This window comes from Dreissena polymorpha, chromosome 9 (assembly GCF_020536995.1).
Source record: "Dreissena polymorpha isolate Duluth1 chromosome 9, UMN_Dpol_1.0, whole genome shotgun sequence".
In the NCBI taxonomy this organism is placed as follows: domain Eukaryota; kingdom Metazoa; phylum Mollusca; class Bivalvia; order Myida; family Dreissenidae; genus Dreissena; species Dreissena polymorpha.
Genome location: NC_068363.1, coordinates 33,905,329 through 33,930,942, shown reverse-complemented (window position 1 = coordinate 33,930,942; position 25,614 = coordinate 33,905,329). Strand labels below are relative to the sequence as shown.

Genomic DNA, 25,614 nt, shown 5'->3' with positions numbered 1-25,614 from the left:
TAGAACTCAATTGTGTATTTCTTGTTCAGGTATCAAAGTCTTATATTATGTTAAATTTTGGGGTCAGATAAGTTTTATTTTTTTCGGAATTCTAGGTATGAGGTATTTTGTTCATGGCGACAGAACAAGCTGGGGTCTGTAAGTAGCGAAATAGGACAGTCAAATTAGATCAAAATTAGCCTCAACCCGCAACAAATTACAACAGAAGCGAAACTCACTTTTTTGTTATCTATACTGATTGCTTGTACATAGAAAAAAACGTGAAATTTTTCACATATTTCAGACGTATTCAATGATTTATTCTAAAATCTTAAGATTTCGACACACAATGCAAAATGTTTTGAAAATGTATTTAAAAAAACTTGAGATATTTGCAAAAAAAAGTTGTAAACGGCGTGTTTACCTCTGGGAACCCCGTTGATCCTGCACACTGGTACACTATGTGTGATTCGTCACGTCAGTTACATAGCATTTTTATCTGTATGTCTGTAACATCGTAATTGCAGTTTTATTGTACCTCTTTAAAGTTATAGTTATTTCACGTGCATTCCATTAATGAACTCTATGTGCGTCTTTGCGTCATAAGCTTTCAAGCTGCTGTTATATGTGTGTAGTACGACATATATTTTTCTTGTATGTAGATGACCTTGTGGACATATTTTCTGGACGTATTAATGGTGTTTTTTTATAATCACACTGTATGTTATGAGTAAATTTGTTGATTTTGGAAAGTTGAGCCATATTGAAATAAAAGTGTACAAATGCGTGGGTTTTTCTAACAAGAAATTGTGAAAAATGGCTGGTACTAACAATTGAATTTTATATAAAACAAACAAAAGATTATGAAAAATACAATCAATTTCAAATATTCATTCTCAAGTGTCCTGATTTATACCATGTTTTATAAAACGAGAGACCACCTGCTCGTTCAGAATACATAAAAGAAAACAATAACCAACGTTTACCTCGTAAATCAACTGCAGAGACAATTAGTGATTATGAAAAACGCAGGTGTAGGCGATTGCTTATTACTGGAATTTGATTCCTGTAATTAATTTTCTTTGAGTTGTGGCAGTTGGCAAATTCACATAAACCATGAAATATTAAAGTATTCATAGAAGAGCTATCCAACGACGGAAATACTAAAATGATACTACTTGAGTTTTTTATTGGCTTAAAAATAATCCGCTTTTTCAAATAACTATCGGACAAGCAAGAAAGTTTTACGGTAATTGTTTATCTAATTTTAATTGCACACATGTTTATAAATTCAAAATTGAATCGAATTATTGCGTATCTTAAGTAATCGGCAATCCAAAAATATTTTTGTAAATCGAAAATTATTTTTCAATTGAATGATAATATATATATATTACTGCAGTATCGACTATACAATTTGCTTAGATCTCTTTTCAAGTTAGTCGTTCACATATCGTTTTTCTTAGGCGTAGTTTTTTTGTGAAGTATATTTATTTGAGATCAGATTATAGTTTTCACAAAATGAATCTATTGTATGATATAACAGTATTATGATAATTTACATTGATTATTGCCAATCACATGTCCGTTTTTCTTATGGTCATAATTTTATTACGATTCAGGTGTACGTCTCATGCGAAAAAAAACTAATATTGCAGTCATACAAGAAAAAATGAAGCTATACGCTGTGCATGCTTTCTTCGACAAATGGATAATTACCTCGCTCATTTTAATATTGCACGAATACGTTTGTTATGACAATAACGTATAATTAATTATCGCTGCGAAATACAACAAAAGACATTATATTGGTTGTGAGCAGAATTCAATATGCAGATTTTATATCAACCTGCTAAGGATCTGAGAATAAGATACTTGCGAAACTTAAAATGTCCCATCTTAATTAATAATGGATGAACTATTAATTGAATGAGCAAGATGTGTTAATAAAACTCTAGATAAGAGGACCTGTTATTTACAAATCAATTTCTTAATGTCCCAAGGTCCAACGTATAAGGCATAGAGACCGGAAAACGTTTTGTCTTTTTTTCTGTACTCTCTTGGTCGGACTTTGGCACTTTACCGGAAATCTGACAAAGCCTTTGGAAAGATAGACAGTTGAATCGGAAACAGGCGGATTGTCTGGTACATATAAAATGGTAAGACAATTAATACTTTAAGGAAATATCTACGAAGCACGTTACGTTGCCTTAGAACGAATTATAGTCTAACATTGCGTTGCTTTGATAAGTAACGTCTTTTGGAAAATTCAAAATTTTAATGATAATATAGTCTTTAAGGTTATTCAGAATATGCGCAATACTGGCAATATTTAAGCGGACTTTTAATAATGATTGGCAAAATAATAGAAAAACTGCAACAACAACAACAACAACAACAACAACAACATTTATTTAAAGCCAAAGGTCGTTTGCGAATTTTTAAAATATTCGTAGATTGGAATTTACCATATAATCATGTTGCGTTTGTTGATTTGACAAATATACCATGGTTGATTGAACATAAAACATAAATGTATATAAATGCATGTGTACATGTATACAATTATGCGTGCTAAAGTTTATGTAGATTTGGGTTAATAACCAATTCTTCATCTTTTCCTGTTGAAACAACACCCAAAACTTAGTATACAGACAAAAACTTCTGTCTTTGTAATATGTTTGTAGAATTTGGAGAGATGTAACAGACAGTTTGATGCTTCGCAGCAGTGGTTAGCACAGGATGTTAGCACCGGTCATTTTGTTGATGGACTACCTAAAACCTACGGGTCTTCACCACTTAATTCAGAGTTTTCAGAATTTAGATTCCCGGTGCAGTTCAGTGATAATTCCATTAACCGATGTTTATACAACCACAGTCATGGTTTCAACAATTTCAACACCGTTGATTCAAAATTTCAAACTGGGCCTGTGTGTTCCAGCGGATTAGTGTGTAATAAAAAATACGAACAGAACAGCGGTTCTGTGGGTATTCCTTGCACATGCAGGGTCCCGTATGGTTCTTGTAGATGGTCAGGGCATCCGTTTGCGGCAAATTCTGAGCATCAGACACATCTTCGAAGATATGGCGACAATCAACCAATTTCTTCAAAGGCCGAGCAATGTAAGTTTATGTATATTTATATTTGTCGATTCTGTTTTTTTTATAGTCAGCACCAAACAATTGAGTATGTAATTATTGTAAATTTAAATGTATGTATGTTGATGGAATAAGACATGTGATGCTTTGAGGTGATTTTTATATACATTTAAATGTTTGACATAAGAACAAGATTGTCATATCATAATTATGATCTAATTTAGTTCATTCTGTATGATTTAATATTCGTGTCGTCTGGTGTACTTGTATAACGATGATCTGCATATTAAACTAAATGATCCTTTGTGTTAAACGTGTGTTTGTTTAATTATATACGAGATGTCGTTGATACTTGTTTAGTTTCACTTCATAGTGTCTCAGAAATTTTCTATTAGGTTTATATCAAATTATTTATTTAATTTAATAGTAATTAAATTAGAACTAGTAATTAAACTAGAACATATTGTCTTCTACTGCTATTCAAGTTGCGTTCTGCGGCTACGAGAGCAACTTACACTTACAGCTGTAAATGTTTTGTGAATTACGCTTGGACAAGTGTGACTATCGATGCTCCTTGAATAGCATTTCACTGACTGTTTTAGGTACTTGATCCCAGATTTATTCATGTTTTAGTGTATTTTGTGTATGCGTGCGTCATGTCTAACGTGTGTTTAACTGTTTAAGATGCGGTCCATTGTCATACATGAAGGACTACATGCTAACGTAACGTTTAAATTGTTAAATTGAATGTAGTCTATGTTTCACTTTGCTGATGTCTTTATACGACTTATAATCGCTTTGAATGAATAGATGGTATATATAATATCACATAGTTGGGTATTTGTTGATAACATTTTATAATTATATTGCTTAAAAAAATAAACATATCTATGGTATACGTTAATGAACAATGATTACAGGTGACGAACTGATTTCTTTCAAAATAGTTAACCGGTTTTATAAAAGAAACGTTGAGAGAGCGCATTAAGGCAAATGCAGGTCTGGCGCTGAGACACAATAAGGTGTTTGTTACATTTGTATGCATTGTTTTTACAGGGTATCCCGGTCCTAAAAATCCTCAACAGCATTCACCATTATTACCTGACCGCCCGTGTCCAATACAAAGCGGACATTGCCAGGATATAGATGCCACACGAATCAGCCAAGGTATAACGTACCTATTATATGCAGTAAACGGAATCATATCTCAGATACTATGTGTCTAAAATAAAACCAGCTTCTGACTTCTTTATTTGACTTTTTAGAGCAACACCGGGTCACTACAAACGCCTCATAAAATCTAATACACTTATCATAATTGATAAGGGCCTCACATTTTAATTTTGATAAAATTAAACCATATCAAGAATTATATGTGCTTCGTGCATATTTAAAATGTGTTTTGTCTATAATGTCACTAATTTTAATAAAATTAAATAATTATAAATGGAGGCCTCTCTTTCCCGATTGCGAAATCTCGATATGGCGCCTTAGTATTTATCCGGAGCGGACTAACCCTCCCTCCCCCACTTATCAGTTAAAGTAATTTGATTTGTGAACTGCATATTAGAAAAAAATGGTATTATATCATGCAGGTTAATTATGTATAATGTATTTGCATGATATATGAATATTACACATTAATGAAATTGTCATGTTACTTTATGTTAATGTAGCTTCATATTTTTATGCTCCCCCTAAAATTTTTTGGGGGAGCATATAGTCGCCGCTTCGTCTGTCCGTCCGTGTGTCCGTGTATCCGTGTGTCCATGTGTCCGTCCGTCCGTGCACAATTTTTGTCCGGGCTATTTCTCAGCAATTAATGACCGGAATTCAATGAAACATTATGGGAAGCTTCACTACCAAGAGGAGATGTGCATATTATCAGCCGGTTCTGGTCGGATGACTTTTCACAGAGTTATGGCCCTTTGAAATTTTCCATTAACTGTACATATAGTGTAATTCTTGTCCGGGCTATTTCTCAGCAACTAATGACTGGAATTCAATGAAACTTTATGGGAAGCTTCACTACCAAGAGGAGATGTGCATATTATCAGCCGGTTCTGGTCGGATGATTTTTCACAGAGTTATGACCCTTTGAAATTTTCTATTAAAAAATTATTGTCCCCCCAACTACTGTGCCCTTAAGACGTTTCCTTTAATCTGAATATATAGTGCAATATTGTGACAAAAAACCTTTGGGGAGCATCACCCGCCTCCGACGGTTTCTTGTTATTTTTATGTTAAGGTAGGTTTTTGGCTGTCTTTGAACTGTCTAATACCTTTGTGTTTATATTATGTTTTTATTTGAAGTACATCCAAAAAAAAATTCGGCCAAATTATATAATTAATTTAAACTTGTGTTTGTTTATTCTCTTAACGATCGCAATAGTTAGTTGTATACTAAACTTCCTTTTTGCTAGTATGTTTTTCTGTGCTATGCTCGAATGGACTTTAAAGAAGATTGGAAACATTAATGATCATGCCAAGAAGACACGCCTTGTTTTGTCACCTAACAATCGTTTCTGTGCCCAGTATCACATAGTTGTATACGATGCGTTCGTACTGAACGTAGCATAGATATTTACTTCATTTCGCCTCCTCAATAAGAAACAATTACGATGCAAACACGAAGGGATGGCTTTTTATGTATTTTTTGTATTCGTACGCTGTATTAATACAAACAATTATAACCATTCTTATTATCACGAACGGAACAAATTATGTTGACATATGTGCAACTTTTTTCAATATGGACACAACACGTTAGGGCTTGAACATTTGAGTCTTGTTCTGAGAAAACTGGGCTTAATGCATATGCGTAAAGTGTCATCCCAGATTAGCCTGTGCAGTCCGCATAGGCTAATTAGGGAAGACACTTTCCGCCTAACTTAGATTTTTGATAAGAAGTGACTTTTTTAAACAGAAAATTTCATAAAAGCGGAAAGTATCGTCCCTTATTGGCCTGTGCGGACTGCACATGCTAATCTGGAATACCACTTTACGTATATATATTATGCCCTGTTTTCTCAAAACGCGACTCATTTCCTTGATCTTATTCTAAGACAATGCGATTGACTTTGCTAAACAATAAACCACAAGACAGAATATAACAAAATATATGTGGCGTAGTGAACCTTTTGAATACCAGATCAACAAGTTGTAAGCTATTCGTGTATTGTTCTGTGAAAATTGGGCAAAATGCATGTGCGTAAAGTGTCGTCCCAGATTAGCCTGTGCAGTCCGCAAGGGCAATTCAGGGACGACACTTTCCGCTTTCATAGTAATTTTCGTTTAAAGGAAGTCTCGTTTTACCGAAAATCTGGTTTAAGCGGAAAGTGTCGTCCCTGAATAGCCTGTGCGGACTGCACAGGCTATTCTGGGACGACACTTTACGCACATGCATTATGTCCATTTTTCTCAGAACAAGACACATTTAATGTCAGAGATAGTTACAACATGTATACAATGTATGCTAAATGATCAGAATACAAATCAAATGGTTTTTTTTCTTTTCGTAAATGTTTTGAAATGTCCCGGATATTATGTTCAAATATAATATTTACATGTAAATGTTTTTTTTTGTATTTAGGTTCCGGCCAGATTCAACTATGGCAGTTCTTGTTAGAATTACTCTCGGACACTTCAAATGGCGGTTACATCACTTGGGAAGGTAGAGATGGTGAATTTAAACTTCTAGACCCTGACGAGGTTGCCAGAAAATGGGGCGAAAGAAAATGCAAACCGAATATGAACTACGACAAGTTAAGTCGGGCTCTGCGTTACTATTATGACAAGAACATCATGTCGAAGGTTCATGGGAAGAGATACGCTTATAAGTTTGATTTTGGAGGACTTGCACAGGTTGTACAGCAAAATTCCGAAGTCTCAGGATATTCGCTTCATCCTTCGGATATATTGGTTCGACGTAATTTTGAGTTCGATTCGGGGAAGGAAATAAGAAAGTATAAACAAGGACATGTGCACAAGCAATAATTTAACGCAATTGCATTTACGGTATTCAAGGGAACCTGAACTTGTATATAAAGTATATTGCGAATAATATGATTGACAATACTAGAATATTTCATATGCAATATTTAACTGAAACAACAACATGTTAATGTACAAATATACTCGTACATGAACAACTAAGGCGGTTTAATTGCTTGTCAAATAAATCAGGTTCATAAAAAGGCCATAACAATAGTGCAACATATTACAACGCAATTAATATATTTAGTGCATATATATGTCACAAACAAAAACGAACATATCTATTTAACTTTTTACCGGCGGCTGTTGCGTGGGCCATAGTAATAGAGCCGTTGTGGCCGACACCTAAGACAATACAGATCTCGGTCCACACGCCGAACAATGTGACTGACAAATTGAAAGCATAATGGATAAGTATAATGTAACGCGTTGTAATTTATCTCAGCTGTTGTTTTAAAGGCCATCATTATAGTCGAGGTGCACGACTCTTAAAAATCTCGTTGCATTACGTGTTACTCTTACAGTAACTAAGTAGTAGCACGTTTAAACAAATGTGAGTTGATTTAAAATGTTAACTTCCAAAATGATTAATATATTGTATGCAGTGCAGGAATGTGGACTGGGAATTCCTCTTATACATTAACATTTTGTATAAACATACACAATCAACTTTAACATTTTTCGTTACAAATATGTCAAACATAACTAAGTTGATGATGATAAATCAGAATTTAGCGATCCGAATAAAACACACTCACGATTTTAAATGCACTATTGAATACAGTTATTAAATGCACTATTGGATACAGTTATTAAATGCAATATTGAATACAGTTATTAAATGCACTATTGAATACAGTTATTAAATGCACTATTGAATATGGTTATTAAATGCACTATTGAATACTGTTATTGAAAGTTCCTGTAAAAGTAACCTCTTAAAAACTCACCCTTTATATAGTGTGTTCTGTATTTCAATATCTGAGGCCTGGGATTACAAGTTAAAAGCAGTAAACTGGCAAATTCATGTAATTTTTCTCCCTTTGTAAAAATAATTTAATAAGTAAAAAAACAATGAAACGTTTTGATTAAACATATTCATTATTTTCATGTTATGTTCGGTTCGATTAATGTATTTTGTGTTGAAATAAAATTGTCATTCGTCTATTTCTTCCGGCAAATAAACGATTTTAAAATGTTTATTAAAATAACAGCGTGCTGAAACAGGTGACGTTTCAGATATGCTTCGCGAAATAAGACACACGTCGCATCCGATGATTATTACACAATACTATAAATGTGTCGTTAGGATTTGTTTCAATATATGGCTTCCTATTTCCCACATTATTAAGTTCGCGTTTCGTTGTAACAGAAGTAAAAACTACGACCCGAAGGCATTTTCTAATATAAAGGCAGTCTTGAGAAATATTTTGCAATTAAAATAGTAACTCAGAACAATAGTACAAGAACACAGCTTCATAACTAAATCATGTTCTTGGACGAAGGGGATGCGTACTTGCGTATGTGCTAAAACCTACAATTTTTACCTCCAAAGTCTGCATCAATCTCATTGATTAGCACATTACTTAAAGGACATACAGTACCATCAATACATTATATACAATGTCACTCAAGTGTTTGAAATATTTTTATTCAATCCTGAGGTAAACAAATTGTTCTATCGGGCATTTTGGTATTTTTTGGCCTTTTTAGCAGAATTAGCGATCTTAAATTAAGTTGTATAAATGCTAGTGCAAAACGACTTTAATGCGGTAAAAATATTTTATAAAATGTAATCGTTATGAAACAACAGTTTATGACAAGTAATATAAAAGTATGATACAACTTTATATGTATGCGAATCATACTCTTATGAAAAATAACGTTTCATAAATTGTGTGATCGTCTTGTTTAATCAACACTTTTCGTTGTTGTTTTCGATACGTGTAATAGCCTGCTAATACAATAATATGAAGTTCTTCTTTAAACCCCAAACTACGACTGATACAAGTCACGTGCAGCATACTAGTTTATCAAGCCTACATTAAAGGGATTATACACGTTTTTGAGGGCATGATCAACTGCGGGCGCTTTCAAAATCCGTTCCTGCCCGAGTGCGCAGCACGAGGGCAGGGACGGATTTTGAGAGCGCCCGCAGATGGTCATGTCCGAGAAAATGTGTATTTTCGCTATTACTGCATAAACACATCACACATACCAAAATAATTTGAAATAACATTGAAAACAATATGTTTTGTTCATTCGACATCGACAAAATAATTCGATTATTTCAATACAGTTCAAGGTTGTGTGTTACATATGCCTCACTTGGTCATCATCCGAAATGACGAGGCTTTACCTTCGGATAGACAGTTTTCGATTTAAAATGTGTTTAATGCAAAGTTGAAATGCAGCCGCGCAAAGTAAGAAATGAGGAATTATTTTGGAATTTACATCAGGAACGTTGAAGGTACATAAACACTTACATTTACAGCATAGTCTTTTGAAAGTGTTGAGTAAATAACCTTAACTTCATTGACGTTGCCAATAAAATAAAGCTGTTGTCAAGAGAGTGCAGATGATATAACATGAAAAGTGGATTGAAATAGTCATTATCCCTGCATGCATGAGGAATATGGTGCTTATTCAGTTCCCCATTTATGCTTGGAAAGTCGTCGAAGGCTGGAGAAGGGAAGTAACTGCGCGTGAACCAGATTATGGATATGAAAAACACATAACAGGGCTTGAACGGCACGTGAATCGCATTGTTAATGCACGATTTCTCCCGTTCAAGCCCTCCTTTTGCCAAGTTTCTGCACCTCGCCAGTAGGCATTATAGATAGAGTTTATGCAATAATACTAATTAAACTCAACGGGGCTTTAACAACCTACACATTTCAATGTAACTGCATTTAATCTATTAATTTCTTAAACATTTCAATTCAAGACAACTTATTTTTTTTGTTGAATACGAAACTAAACTAACAGGTTGTAAAAATATAGAATATGTAATGAATGGTGCCGCTTGTGCAGAAATATTTGAGGCACGCTGCAGGAATACCGAGCTTAATTCATGTACGTAAAGGGTCGTCCCAGATTAGCCTGTTTCAGTTCACACAGACTTATCTTGACGAAACTTAACGTTTTGGTGTTGTTTATTACGTTTGAGGCACATGGTCAGTTAAAAATGAAATAATATTCCCGAGACTACAGGGAAATGTAACGGGTGTAAAGAATATAACAAATTAAAGGGGCCTTTTCACAGATTTTTGCATGTATTGAAGTGTGTCATTAAAAGCTTTATATATATATATATATATATATATATATATATATATATATATATATATATATATATATATATATATATATATATATATATATATAATGTAAACATGGATCTAAAAGGCTCCGGTTAAAAAAAAAAGCAAGAATAAAATTAAAGAAAGAAAAAAGTAGCCCTCATAGGGGCTCGAACCACTGAGCCCTGGAGCCCTGGAGTAAAAGTCTACCGCTTAGACCGCTCGGCCATCCCTGATCAAACCAGCATTGATGTATTTTATAATTTATATAAGCAATCCTCTTTGTATCGCAAAATATAACGACAACAACGTAACTCTCCAAATTATTCAATTGTTTCGAGTTGCATTGCTTTATAACTTTCAATATTTTATATCACCAAACGATGCACATAATGGTTTTTTTAGAGCATGGTAAATGTTCAGTTTTACCTTTTCCTCACAAATATCGTAACTACAACGAAAATTTGCGAATCTGAGACATTTTTTTAAAATGTTGTCAATTTACCAAAACGTGAAAAGGCCCCTTTAAGATGTATACACTTTGCACATTTGAACATTGATGAAACCATGCCATCAATTTACATGAATGTTTGTTACGTAATACAATAAATGAGCTATGTTACTTATAGGTAAGACACTTGTGCACAATACATATTTCAGGAGATGGCTATTATAAATACTTGGTAATAAATACAGCGTAATTAAAACACATTTTCTGCACAAATATAGATAGTTAAGATTACCCATGACCTCTAGACTCTAGATAAATCTGAAGCCCTGTTCACAGTCATGATAAATGGAAATTCAAAACATTGGTATGGCATAGCTGGCATGTATTCATGTTTGCGACATATATATAATAAATTGTATGGGTACAGTGAAGTAATTTTGATAACTGCATACACTAACGTCGTGCGAAGGCGTCCGTTTTCTGCAACGTATTTAGGTTGTCAATTTTGTCCACTGCTTAATATTTATCATATAGAGCAATTCATTTCAATGAATCACATTTTCAGCACCAATTAGCTTTTGCGTATTTAAGCGCACATGAACTTTTACGTAAATTTTATTCCACCAGACGTTTTCCTCTCTTAAAATGATTAAGTCAGTAGCGATCAATTCAGCACGACATCGTGTCATGGAAATCAAATTATTACGAGTTCTCTCCCTGACAATACAGAACTAGATTTTTATGAAATCATGCCATTCTTTTGACATGAAATTGATTTTTTTGATAAAGTGTTCGTGCTTATATATCATGTGTATAGTGATGCAGTCCGATATCAAACGCACACATTGCTTTAATCACTTAAAACAAATTGTTGCATAACATATGAATAAGTTTCCATACAATGATCTATACATAAGTATGAATTAAACCATGAAATGTGAACATGTATACAATACCATACAAGTTATGTTAAGTAATGTATTCAAAGGATTTTTTTTATGGGAAACATAATGAAAACTGACGCTAGTAATGGCTGCAAAGTTGGTATGAAATTACGTTGCATCAAATGTGAGTTCTTCACAGAATTTAGAAATCTTTTTAACATGCCATTGTATATGGTAACGTACACATTAATAATGTTTAGGTAGAATAGCAATATCAACAGCAAGACAAAAAGTTGAATAAAAATGTTCTCCCAACCTAGGATATATATATATATATATATATATATATATATATATATATATATATATATATATATATATGTATATTCATTTATACATATACATATACAAATATATATATATAGCATGTGTGTAATAGTTGCGTCTTAAATTGTTTTGTGTCACATGCTCTTTCGATGTTAACACGCACGTGACTGATAACTGATGACATACAACTTAGCGAACAATCAGCGCTTCCCACCTTCATCAAAAATAAACGTTTATTCAATTTCCTGATAAAGATATTAACAAGCCTCCCAAAACTGTGAAGCGTAGGTTGTCTTGTTTACTTTAATCGATAGAGAGCTGGTTTCATACAAAGTCAACTTGCCTATAAATAAGTAATGCTGTCTGAATATAACAAGGCTGCATCTGTCGTCCATTGAGTGCAGCCTAATGCTAGCGCATTAAATCATTCACATATTAAGAGTAGTGTCACTTCTCAAAAGACTAGTAATTTTCATGAAACAACAACACCAACACTATGACAGTCGTGGCAATATTTATATATACACAATTAAAATACCTAAGAAAACCATATTATCAATTAGAATAAACTTGAATTTTAATTGAATACTAAAGCTATTTATTATTTACATTTAGGTCGTAAGTGAGAAGACCATAGCCAAAGCAAATAGTGATTTCGGTCATCATTATAATAACTTATTCATTTTAAATATTTTCGTACCTATTTAAAGATTAAATATAATTTTAGTTGCGTTCACGAAACAGTCAAACTTGCAAATGCATGATCGGAGCTAGCGCTCCATGCTTTTGCCGATTCGCCCATTACGCTCTAAATCGATTGAGTGCAACCAAACTAAAACCTTATATTTACACTTGATTTTGGATTTCTTGATAACACTGTTATATTATTTTATTCAGAATGCATTTAATTGCCACTTTACGATAACAAACTGCGATATACATTTAGTTATGATCATTTTTCATACGATTGTTGTAATTTTTAAGCATGAAGGTTATTGCAACAGAACGACTCTCTTCGCTGTTATGGAATGTTTCGTTGAAAATGCGTCATTTCTAAATGAAAATGCTTACTGACAGGCATTTACGGATATAAACAGGTGTATGGTACATATTTTCGAATCCGGCTTACGATTTCTTTTGATAACCTTGTCTAAATTGAACGTTGATCTTAACGTTATTTGAAGTTTTTCTCTTGTGATTTCGAGAGAATATTTCAATTGAGATCGATATCGCTTGATGAACCGTCTGAGTTCATTACTTTAACCTCGTTGCGTATGTAATAACTACTTAGATTTTCTACATATATAGTTTGTATAATGTCAAAACTGTACCCTCTATGAAGCGTTCTAAATAAATATTATAAGTAATAAATAATAAACTTCATTTATATTCATTATTTCCTTTTAACTTTCTATATAATATTCAATGCAGCAGTATGCACTCAAATTTGCTAAACGTCGTATACTTAAAAGAACTGATGTGTTTAAAAGTTCGTGTATATATTAATTTATTTAGTTGCTATTCGCCATAATGCGATAATTTAACACGACCGAGGATAATTGCTTGAGTGCCGAAGGCTGAAGGACAGTCTGTGCTTCCTTGCGGTTGATTAGCGCATAATCTCGACTTACAACTTTTTAAATCTCGTTTTGTTTGTTAAGTCTGTCTGGTATGCTATTGTCGTTCCTTTATATTCAAGTTTAAATCACACGGGACGAGCCCCTATTTAAATCACAGCAAATTTATGATATACTTAAAATGGCCTCATCTCCCAGCAATTTCATTAAATGAGACCGGCCTTTTCCTGTTTGCCTGACTGTTCAGAAGGAAAAAAATTCCCGAACCCAAAACAAAAAAATACAAGCTTTCTAATTATCGTAGAAACTATGATGAACTAATATTCATTTATTAAAAGACCATTTTTATGTTAGCAATCAACTTGTCTACGAATTGTTGATACACGTTTGCGAACACAAAAAATAGCATCCATATCGTTGTATACTGAATATTTTTCAAGATGTTCCTATTATTAAAGGAATTATGAAAAGTATCTTACAAATGTAGTATAAAGTACATTAGTATAGGTACATATATTTGAAAACGCAAAATACATGTATGATTTTATTATAGAGTAAATAGTAAATATTATTGCATATAGGCTTTTATCAAATAAAGTTTTAGTGCATTTAATTTTGTTTTGAGAATTTAAACTGATCTATTATACGTACATTTGGGCACTTGTTGGTATACCATTGACAATAAAGGAGATAATTATATTTAAAGTTATTTTAGATGCGCCCGCCCAATAAGGCGTTGAACAACTAGATTGCACGTGTTCACTCTAGGTGATATTGGAAAAGGATCTCAAATTGCATAAGTGTCATTACTTTTAAATATAATTGTATTTTTATAAAATGCGAAAAGGCAACATCCTATTGACTTTGATCCGTATGACATTTATGCGATCAAGTTTTCCATACAGTTAAGTGAAACGCTATTTAAGGTGCTTTACAAACTCTTCACTGACTCCGTAAACAAGCATTAACCTTTGAACATATTCATATTATTTAGAAACAGATGATGGCTTTTGTGGTTCATTTGCATGTTTTTGCATCTTGTCATATTTTCTGTGAAATACTTAAACACCACGTATTTGAGTTTTATATTTTCATTTCTCGGGCATATAAATAATAACATTTTAACACTTAAGTTTGATTATTATTGACGATTGAAAACACCTGAAGTTATTGGAGCAAACTTTGTTACAAAATGACCATTGCTCAATTGAATTTTTTTTTATAGTTTATTGGTTTACTTTACTTAGTTGTGTCACAATATGGTTAAAAATTGTAGGTGGAATATGTGGGTTTACCTTATATAAGAAATATTGAAAATTTTATCAAAAGGGCCAGTAAACATGACAGTCACAAAGTGCACATATGTTCAAATAAGCTTATCGATGAGGGAGAGATCAAAGAATAGTATAGTTGACACAAGGCCGGGTATGTTTGTATTGGTCAGGCAAACGTGTTTATTCAGTTAAATCTCTCATCAAAGGGTTGGATAAAGCTTGTAAATATTTAGGTGGGTTGCTTATCCCGTTCCCAGGGCTTCATTGATTCAGTACCTTAAGTAATATATCCAATCAGAAATAAGAACGCATAGAACACTGACCAATGGGATTCTTAGTAATCCAGCCAAGCGGCTTATTTGTATTACTGACCAATGGGATTCATAACTGAATTTCACGGGGCGAATGTTAGAGGGAAATAGTCGGTTAGCGTTTAGACTTAGAGGTGTACAGTTGGACAAAGACACAATCAAGTAGCAATCACATCGTATTTGTATAACTGAAATATTAGTTTAGTCAGACATTAAATTGGACTAGAAACTGATACATGGTGTTGTTGAATATTTTATCCTACATTATGCAGAGAAACCAACATAATAGAGAGGGACCGACTTGTCCCATGCGCGACACGAGAAAATGGTAGTTAATGCAAAACTTGTCATCTTGGCAATACGCGCATGACGAGATATCGAATGATAGGCTACACACCGGTAATTTAAGAGTAATGAACATTGTTAGTAACTATGTGTCGTCCAAGAACTAGGAACGATTACGTGACAGTTGTATAGTGTATAAGACTCGATCGAAATAATGATAATTGTTGTAATGACACAATGCTCGATATAAATATAGGCTTCTTGGATTTTGGTCATCGATAATACTTGATAAGAAACATGACCAACATTTCTACATGGAATGTTGCTTGGCTTCTTAACTTAGTTTAAAGGGTAGCATTTACGAATCCTGGGTTTGATTCACAGACAGCTCACATAACCAGTTTGGGAATCGGAAGTACAAATGTTTTTTTGTCCTTCAAAGTGCGTTTTAACTTGAATACATGCAGGTTAGTTGTGACTTACTTATGTTTACTTTGTTCCTGTTATATAGTTTACACAGGGGTGAGGGAGTGAATAGTCTCAGATATATGGCTTTAATACTCGAAAAAGAGGCTTAACATCCAAAAAGCAAGTACCTTGAATATTTTGATTGATTGTTTCTTCCAATAGATTCGTTTGAATTATTATTAATACGGGGATATTTTCGTCAACCTGTATTTTTCGTCTAAATGTACGTCCATTTCCATCTAATGTGCATGTAAGAGTAAGGTCCTAAATGTGGCCTAACTCTGTCTTAGACGCCTCGTTAAGAATGTTTGGAAATGCTTTTCCAATTGTTATTTGCTGCTTGTAACGCGAACTAATGAGATTAAAAGGTGATTTAATTAAGATTAAATAAAATGCACACATGTAATGGCCACATGATGTCTATTATTAAGTCAAGAAGGAGCTTATTTGGTGAATATTTCAAAAGGAAATAACCTACATACATTTCTAATTCTATGTCATTATAAAACATGGATAAGACGGAGAGGCGGAGCCTCGAGTGTGATGCGAAATAACACAAGCCACTCGACTGAATACAAACTCTTGGAACAATTGACTAGCGTAATATTCCTTTTATTATATACACAACTAACGAAAACAGTTAACAGTTGTATTTTTGCTTTAACAAAACAGACAAAACAATGACTGCAACGGTACGCAATTGTTTATTTAAGACGCATATGAATACAGTTTATGTAAATTACCGTGTAAACATTTAAACCGGGAACACAGGATTCCGACACGCTTACTTTAATGACATCGTTAATCCAATGTTTATAACAATTAAGTAGATAACTTTGATTCGATGTTTATAACAAAAGCGTTGAAACGATATGCACTTCCACTTCTATTCTTCCATGTTTCTATCGAAACTTATTTAAAACCACACTATCTTATTGTATTCCTATTCAAATTTATATTGATGCATGATAAACACACACTCTGAAAAACGTTCTGCATTCGTTTGTTTTAAACAAATAGTTTACTGTTAAAAACACCACGTCCGATTGTCCTTAAATTCCATTGCAGAGAGTTTAAATAAAACTATTGTATTTCGTCACAGAAATGACGTCACACGATATACTACGTAATATATTGCGTAATATTGGGGTTTCCTATTTTCGGTGCGCGTTATGTGACATCATTAAATGGATTGAAGAAAGAAGTCTGGCTAGTGTGGTAATACGGAATTAGAAACAGCGAGTAGCGTAATAGGTTTTTTTTATTGCAACGATTGATACAACCTTAGAACGCCGGGAGCGCGAGCATTGGCGAGCGCTTTCGGCGTTCGAGCCGAGCAACATAAACGTCTCTGTATTCAACGCTAATCCTAGTATTCTATTTATCCGATTTGATTTTTTTCAACGTGACATTTAACATAACTAGATCTAATAACCTTAGCCTAACAGTTATTTTAATTATTTCTCAAAAATCGCTTAAAATCTTACGAATGTAACCATGCTTAGTGATATAAATGTATTTGTTCTGGTACGCAAAATAGTCTTAAAAAAATTCACACACACTGTAAAACAAGTACACATATCACCATATGCCTCAATTCAATTTTACGCAGCATGCGAATTGTAACACATTCCGACCGCGAAAAGAAGATTTTACTTGAATATAATTCATTTTATTTTCGAAAGAAATGATCAAAATCCAATATGGCGGCGATTGCTTCTGACAAAATGATATCGATGTCAACATAGATTCTACATGTACACTATCGACGAGTAAACAGACAATTGCAGCGACTGACACTTAATTTGACTTAATATGCAGGGCAATACGTTTTCCGACTTCGGACGACGAATTTGAGGACGCGCAGAACGTGTTTTTTTTTATATAATGTTATGGGTAAGCCGTGTGTGATCCAATGCATCAATGGCCCCCATGTTAAAATCATTTCGCCGAGAACAGGGAACGATAAAAGTACAAACAATTACCAAAACACGTTCGAACTAGTATCTTACCTTTAATTATCATTTTAAATCCATCTCATAATCCATTTAACTCAATAATTGGCGATTTTGCATCTAGGATCTTTAATAATTATTTTAGCATAGTTAAATAAAGACCCTTATGCCATCCTATCACTATTATCAAATGAATATATGAACTCGTTAAATTGTCTTATTCGTAACACGCTACATCATGTACTATATGAACATTACTGTTGTTAAAATGAACCGGAGACGTTTATCAAATAATAACCGTTGGTAAACTCGGATGCATTTGCAGATTTCTGCATACAAACATAATTATGTTTAAACTTGCACAATGTTATTTGTCTATGATAAATGCCCTTATTGTGTACAAGAAAATACTTTAATATATAAATACACAAATAATGGAAAACATTCAATTACGCAACAGATAAATCAGTGGATAAACCCCGTGTACAAAATGGGACGTTCCGAATTCCAGTGTGGTGCTATTTTTACCATCTTAAGAGTTAACACAGCTCTATGGTTAACGTGAATTAAATCGAATAGCAAATATTGCAGATTATTTATGAATTGAGTGATATTTGTATGGCTTGTTGTACATTCTTAAATGTCAAAAGTATATGAATGGATTATAAACAATGCACAAGTTTGTTTTGGGAAAATGACGCAATAAGTGTCATTTTATGACGCCATCAATCAGCTGATTCATTATACGAATGGCGAAATATTTTGTCATATGACTAAATTTTAAGCTTTAAGGTCGAATAATTTTGAAGCTCAAGTTTTCTCGACTTTATTAATTATGAAAAATCATTCAGTGGTAAAGTAAAAAGTAGTCCGTGCACGTGACAGGTATATCCCACAGTGTTGAATACAGGCTAGTATATTCCATAAGGTGTTATACCGTCAATGTCGCATTGAAAATGGGATAAAGTACTTTTAATAGCCACACGGAAAATCGGACTTAATCGATGTGCGTCAAGTATCGTTCCAGATTATCCTCTGCTTTTCGCTCATACTTCGAATTTGTTTACCCTAATTAGCCTTTGTGGACTGACTATAACTTGACAACTCGTGTCTCTGGTTTAGAACATATAAGACAATTCCCTACATACAAAATTTATACCAAGTGCACTTATTTTACAGATCTCTAAACGTAAGGGGCGTTGTCTATTAAAGGATGGTGGTCATAATCCACTATTTTAGTCTCAACATTATTGAAGGCGTATTGCTTATTATCTGCGGATCGGTTTCAAGTGAAGAAATCGAATCACACAAGAAATCAGTTTGCGAGTACAATTGCGAATTGTGCATGCTATTAAAACATATGAAAAAGAAACAGTCAACATTAGCTGGAAAAATTCTCCCTCTTCGAACGCATGACAGTGTTCTAATACAAGCTGAGTACTTCAGATTGCATGATGCCTATGTAACACGTGTTGTAGTTTTGTTATATAAAACATAATCGTGGTTTGAATATTAACTTAAATAGGAACGTATTCTTTAATGACCTTTGTATCAATTGTGTCTGCTCTAATATACCAATATTCTTAAGATGATTTAAAAAAGAAAATCCAACATTGCTCTGAGAAAATTAATGAAATCAAGGAATTACACGGCTTATTTGATATTTACAGAAAATTTAACCGACATGACAAGGAATATTAATGGTTTCTAATTCCTACCCACATATAATTTGTTGACCCTCTTATAAGCATTCACGAACCTGTACTATTGATCCCGGTTTAAAATTGGATAAATATACTTTTTAATACTTTAACAATTAGTCCTTTTTTTAAACGTTATTTAATTTAATCTGATCAAAATTAAAAACTTTAAATCAAAAAATGATTACAAATGTAGTTGATTTTAACATGCAAAATGATCTTCGAATTTATGGAAAATTAAAAAACGATGGTAAAAGGATTTAAGCATACAAAATGTGTCATATAAAAAGGAACACAATATATTAAGGGAAACGAACAATGAAGCCGGGTCACAACACATTGAATATCAATTGTAACAAATACAAGAAAGTAAATTCGAAGGTAAAAATTAATATAAGTGTCGTCCCTGATTTGTGCACCCCGCGACAAGGAAATAACATTCTTAAGGTGAAAGGTGCTTTTTCATCGCTTGCATACATGATAACTGACAAAGTAGTGACAATAAGACATAGACGTATTTAACCCTTCCTTAAGAATGCGATGTAAGTAACTCGGAAATACGAAACGTAAAATTGACAAGAGAGCAAGAGATAGCCGTGGAAGATGCGTGAAAATCATACAACTTGTTCTCCACATTCGATAGTTCATATAAAACATCTTAAATATAAACAAAATTGAATTTTTTACTATTTCTATTCGCTGTTTTAATATATTTGTCCTTATAATATTTATATATTTCTTAAAAAAAAATGTAATTATCGCTATGAATGTAAACCAACATGGACGAACCTGACAAAAGCAACATAAGCTTATACAACCAACAAAAAGTGTCATATACAATTGAGCCCATATCTGACATATCTGACACCAAAATGTACGAATTTATTAGTCAGTAGTTAGTAGCTGGGGTCAGTCGCATCTGAATTTAACATAAATGTCGATAACAAATAATCGGTTATATAAATATGTCAACAGTATAAGGACAAAACTTGACAACAACAGAAACAGTAGTTATAACTACAGTTATTTATCGTTGCACAATTAGGGACTTTGTTATAAGCATTTTCATCTGTTCTGTTAATATCGGAGCAAAAAGAAGTGCATATAAGTTTGCATTTGATGACATCATATATTATAATAAATAATGAACATAAATCGTACTGCTTCTGCTTTAGCCAAACACACAGTAAATTACAGATTTACCGATATAAGACTACTCATAAACAACACAAATGTTTCGAACCTGAGGGCAGCATAGTGTATAAATATAATTATTAATCACAATGTATGTTTTGAGTATGACAGAAACGAAATAATATTCGTTTACGTATCGTTTCTTCTTTTACCCAGTTGCCAAGCTATTATGCCGTTCGCGATTAGCCATCTTCGTTTAATTCATAAGCCTTTTTACTCCAGAACTTGTCTATTGGTCTCGATACACATACACAATTGGAAACAATTTCTTTAACACATCTTTATTTATATTCGCTTTTGAGGCGCATTGACAGTCATAGTCTGTCAAACATAAATTATTGTCATCCTTAAAAGAATATGACTATTTCCGACGTGGCGTCGATGTACATCGTAAAACCCGGGATTCTGTAGATTTTATGCAACATAATTTTGTTAACATTTTCAGGACAAGTCGCATCGCATATATCCTTTCCAAACACGCATGCCATAATAACATACTACATTGATATACTTGGTAATGTTGTCAAATTGAACTTGTGTAATATCTATATCTTCTCTCGAAGACCATTCACAGTTAGCATGATTTGCCGATGGGATAATTTTTTAACAGTATTAAAACATACACTGCAAAATCTTCTAGATTGTATAACAAGAACACAAATCACTATATATGCTTTGCTTTATATGTTACCAGAGGTGTGTTCACTTCAAGCTCGAGTCAACGGCGTGATATTGTACATGTATTGTTAGATCAATTGTCATCCAACAGAATAGTCCTGCGCACTGACACAGTATAACAGTTATGTACACAATGTTAAATGTTTCGTTATCCGATGTAGAATTAATATTTATTTTAACCTTAATTTATAGACGAAATCGTAGGACTCTGTTAAATGATGTCAAACCACTATGAACTTGAAACTTGTAAACTTGAAACTGTTTTATTTGCTTAAACGCCAATTTCTATGAAAATACATATTCAATGGCGTTTTACAATAAGCTGAAAATAAAACAAGTTAAACAATATATAAATAATAAACCAATGATAAACCTGGTAAAAGTATTTAATTATTGCGTTTTACAGTAAGCTGAAAATAAAGCAAGTTAAACAATATATAAATAATAATCCAATGATAAACCTGGTAAAAGAGATAAATTCGGCGTTATTTAAAACATTGAACCACATACGGTATTTCGATAAAAAACATGATCTCAGAAAAATGCATACAAATCACGGAAAAGGTAAGTTTTTAAATTCTTCTTCAAAGATTCTAAAGAATTCGATTGTCTAAGATCCTGAGGGAAGGAATTCTAAAGTCTCAGCCCAGCGGTACTGAAGCTCCTGTTACTGAATGTCTTTCGCTTATTGAACGGAACGTCATATGGACCCATGTTAGAGCCGCATGACCACAGACCTTGTCTATTTGGAGTATGTTTCGTGAGCAGTTTAGTGAGGCAAGTCGGGGCCTCATCATTTGAGCACTTGTACATGAATGTAAGTAGTTTGAATAGTATCCTTGCGTTGATCGGCAACCAGTGCAAATCATATTACGCTTGTTTCGAGCTGTCAAACTTGCTTCGTTGTAAAACCAATTTGGCGCACATATTCTGAATTCGTTGCATTTTGTTGATTTCGCACTCTGCCACACCGTAAAGAATTACATTACAATAGTCAAGGTGTGATAGAACAAGGAAGACAATGAGAATTTCTGCGGACTGTCTTGTAAGATACTTTTTATGCTTTTGATTCTTAAGTAGTTTAACATGGCAGAACGACATTTCATTGATACATGTTTTTTGAAACTTAGGGATTCATCAAGGAATGCACCAAGGTACCGCATTGTTGGCTCTCGCTGGATTATGTCCCCTGCAATGTTTACTTCCTTTGTATGGCTTTTCTGGAGTTGCTTCCGACTGCCAAAGAGAATAAACTTAGTTTTGATTTGCTCATTTTTAATTTATTTGCATTTATCCAGTGGTTAATAGTAAATGCACATTTTCAAGTTCAGTGATTGCGTTCTTTTCATTTGAAGTGGACGGCTTAAAAGTTGTCTTGGCAATGTGATCATCAGCAACCCATATACTGATATATTTTCTGGGATGACATCAAATAGAGTACCAGTGTAGGCAAGGTATAACCATGGTCCTAAGCAACTTCTTTGTGGTACACTGCACTGAAGGGGGCGCGCCGTTGACCGTCCGTCATTCACATGAACAGTGCAACAACGAACCCTCAAATACGAGTTCATCCAAGCAAGTGCGATGTCTTGAAGACCATAATGGGCCTGAAGCACTACAACCAAAATGTCGTGGTCCACGGTATCAAAGGCTGCGCTAAGGTCAATTGCGATCATGGCTGTTACTTCCTGGTTTTCCATGCCTTCCAATATGTCATTTACGAGCCTCAGTAAGGCAGATTCGCAGGAATGATGCCGACGGTAGGCGGATTGGTTCTTCGGTAGAAGCTTATGCGCGTCAACATTCACATTTAAACGAAGTAACACTGCTTTTTTAATCAGTTTTGAGAGAAAGGCCAGATTACTCACAGGTCTATAATTTGAAAGATCAAGATCTAAGCCAGCCTTTTTTAGAAGTGGACGAACAATGGCGTGTTTGAATGTGCTAGGAAACACTCCTTGTCGCAGTGACATGTTTACCACGTTAGTGGTAAAAGGAAGAAGAGCGTAAATATGAGTTTTTTAAATATCAGTGGGTAAGATATCTAACTCGCATGATGTGGTTTTCATCTCCCCAATCAGTTTCCGTATCTCTTCATGGTTAAGATCTTCAAATAACTGCAACATTGGAGAATTTTTGTTTGTTGGCTGAAAGTTTTCAAATGCACTAAGAGAGTCACGAATGTTTTAAATCTTTTAAAGAAAAAAGTCAGCAAATTGCTCACATAACGCAGTTTGGATATGGATTCGTCGACTTCGATCCAGTGAGTTCCGACACTAAACCGTACAATCGCTTCGTATCTCCTTTAGCACCAGCAATTTTATCAATTTAAATTTTCGTTTTCTCGCGTTTTAGCGCGTTTACATAATTTGTTCTCAAGTGTATGAACTGTTAATAAAGATCCCTAGTTTTATGTCGTAACCAATATTTTTCGGCCGTTCTCAATGCACATTTCAATCGGTAAATATCTTTGTTGAATCATGGTTTTGGCGCTCTACCGATTTTCATAACTTTCGTACAAGGCGCATGCTTTTCAAATGTGCTTTCAATTTGCGATTAAAAAGAAACAACGTAACCATCGACAGCATCAGCATCAATATTAATATCTTTTAAATCACTCGAGAACGACTTTTTGTCAATTTTTATAAAGTCTCTATTTTTAACTGATTTTCGTATTATGTGTTCATTTTCTATGTCGAGAGTAATCTTCACTGCAAAATGATCCGAAAACAATGGTCCCTTTTCGCATTTTTTATAGTAACATCCTGAACTGACTCAGTGATGACCAAATCTAAAATATGCCCACCGATATGAGTGATAAAATCTACATGCTTGTCTAGACCCAAGGCAACAAGACATTCCTGGAATTCCAACACAACAGGGCTATTGTTCTCATCGATGTGAATATTAAACTCACCAGATATGAGACTATTGGAGTATGACGGGAGAATTGTTTCAGAAAAGTAGCAAAAATCTCTGACAAACTGACTAAATGTTGAAAATGACGGGGGCCTGTATACGCCAATGACATGTATTGTAATGTTTTTGAATACTAGCTTCCATATGCCGAACTCAAACTTCTTTTACAGCTGCGTTTCAGTATAACCATATTTATATTACTTTTACATACAACAGCAATGCCACCACCTATTCTGTTTTGTCTATTTGCAACACGTATTTTGTATCCGTTTTGATTCAATTCTGAACATTCAAATTTATATTGTTCATCATCCGTATACCATGTCTCGGTAAAAAGTGCAAAATCGATTTTATTCTCTCTCAAGTATTGACCAATTAGCACATCTTTATTCACCACTGACCGGCAGTTAAGATTTACACAGTGTATCTGATTACGCTGTTTGCTAACAATACTTACCGTTTTTGTGGTGTAAAAGCTGCTGATCAGTTCCCTTCAAATCTGATTTGAGGTGATAAGTTCTTTAAACTTATTTTAAGTGTCGCACTTTTGTGTTCTTTTTTCCATGTCAGTTTTTTACCCTCTCTCCTTTTATGGCAGTTTTTAGACCCTGGGTCAAGGGTCAAGATCAGCAGCTTTAACACAGCTCTTAAATAAGCTAATTTATTACCCCCGTTAAGGATTTTTAGAATATTTCTTTTATGGATGTTTCTCACTGTGATTCTACAACGTGCTTTTATAAATTAACTTATAAATTGCATGTCCATGTAATTTCTTAACTTTGTGTGCATATGCTTATTTGTTATATTGTTGTGTTTGTAATCTGTCGGTCAAAAGCTATTCATAGCTTATGTTATAATGTTTGTATATCATACCGACAATAAATAAATATTCTTTTGATTTGATTTGAAGAGCACATAAAGCACGTCTGCCTCAGATGGCGACCACGTATTGTGACTATACTGACAATGCACAAAATAAATAAATTAATCACTGCTTTAAAAGACCAAACGTGTTAAAATACATTCAAGTTTACTTATATAGATAAGAGCCAATGTTCTCAAAAGTTGAAATTATAATAAAGCTTAAACATTTATATTTCTATTAAAATAATTCCAGCCAAACACTTAATTAAAACTACCTTCACAATTTCGTATTGGTATGTTAATTTTACACACATGCTTATGTATTCAACAAAATATGAACGCTATTTAGAT

The 25,614-nt window shown here is 33.6% G+C and overlaps 1 protein-coding gene across 1 annotated transcript; it reads left to right on the top strand.

Annotated features, from left to right (window-relative positions):
* Positions 1-97: 97 nt before the first annotated feature.
* On the top strand, positions 98-24,422 carry LOC127845946 (protein FEV-like). The gene is made up of 5 exons (XM_052377125.1): positions 98-102; positions 2,987-3,102; positions 4,135-4,245; positions 6,671-6,942; positions 24,321-24,422. Exons 1-5 carry the CDS (start codon positions 98-100, stop codon positions 24,420-24,422), a joined length of 606 nt encoding a protein of 201 aa, XP_052233085.1.
* Positions 24,423-25,614: the final 1,192 nt, after the last annotated feature.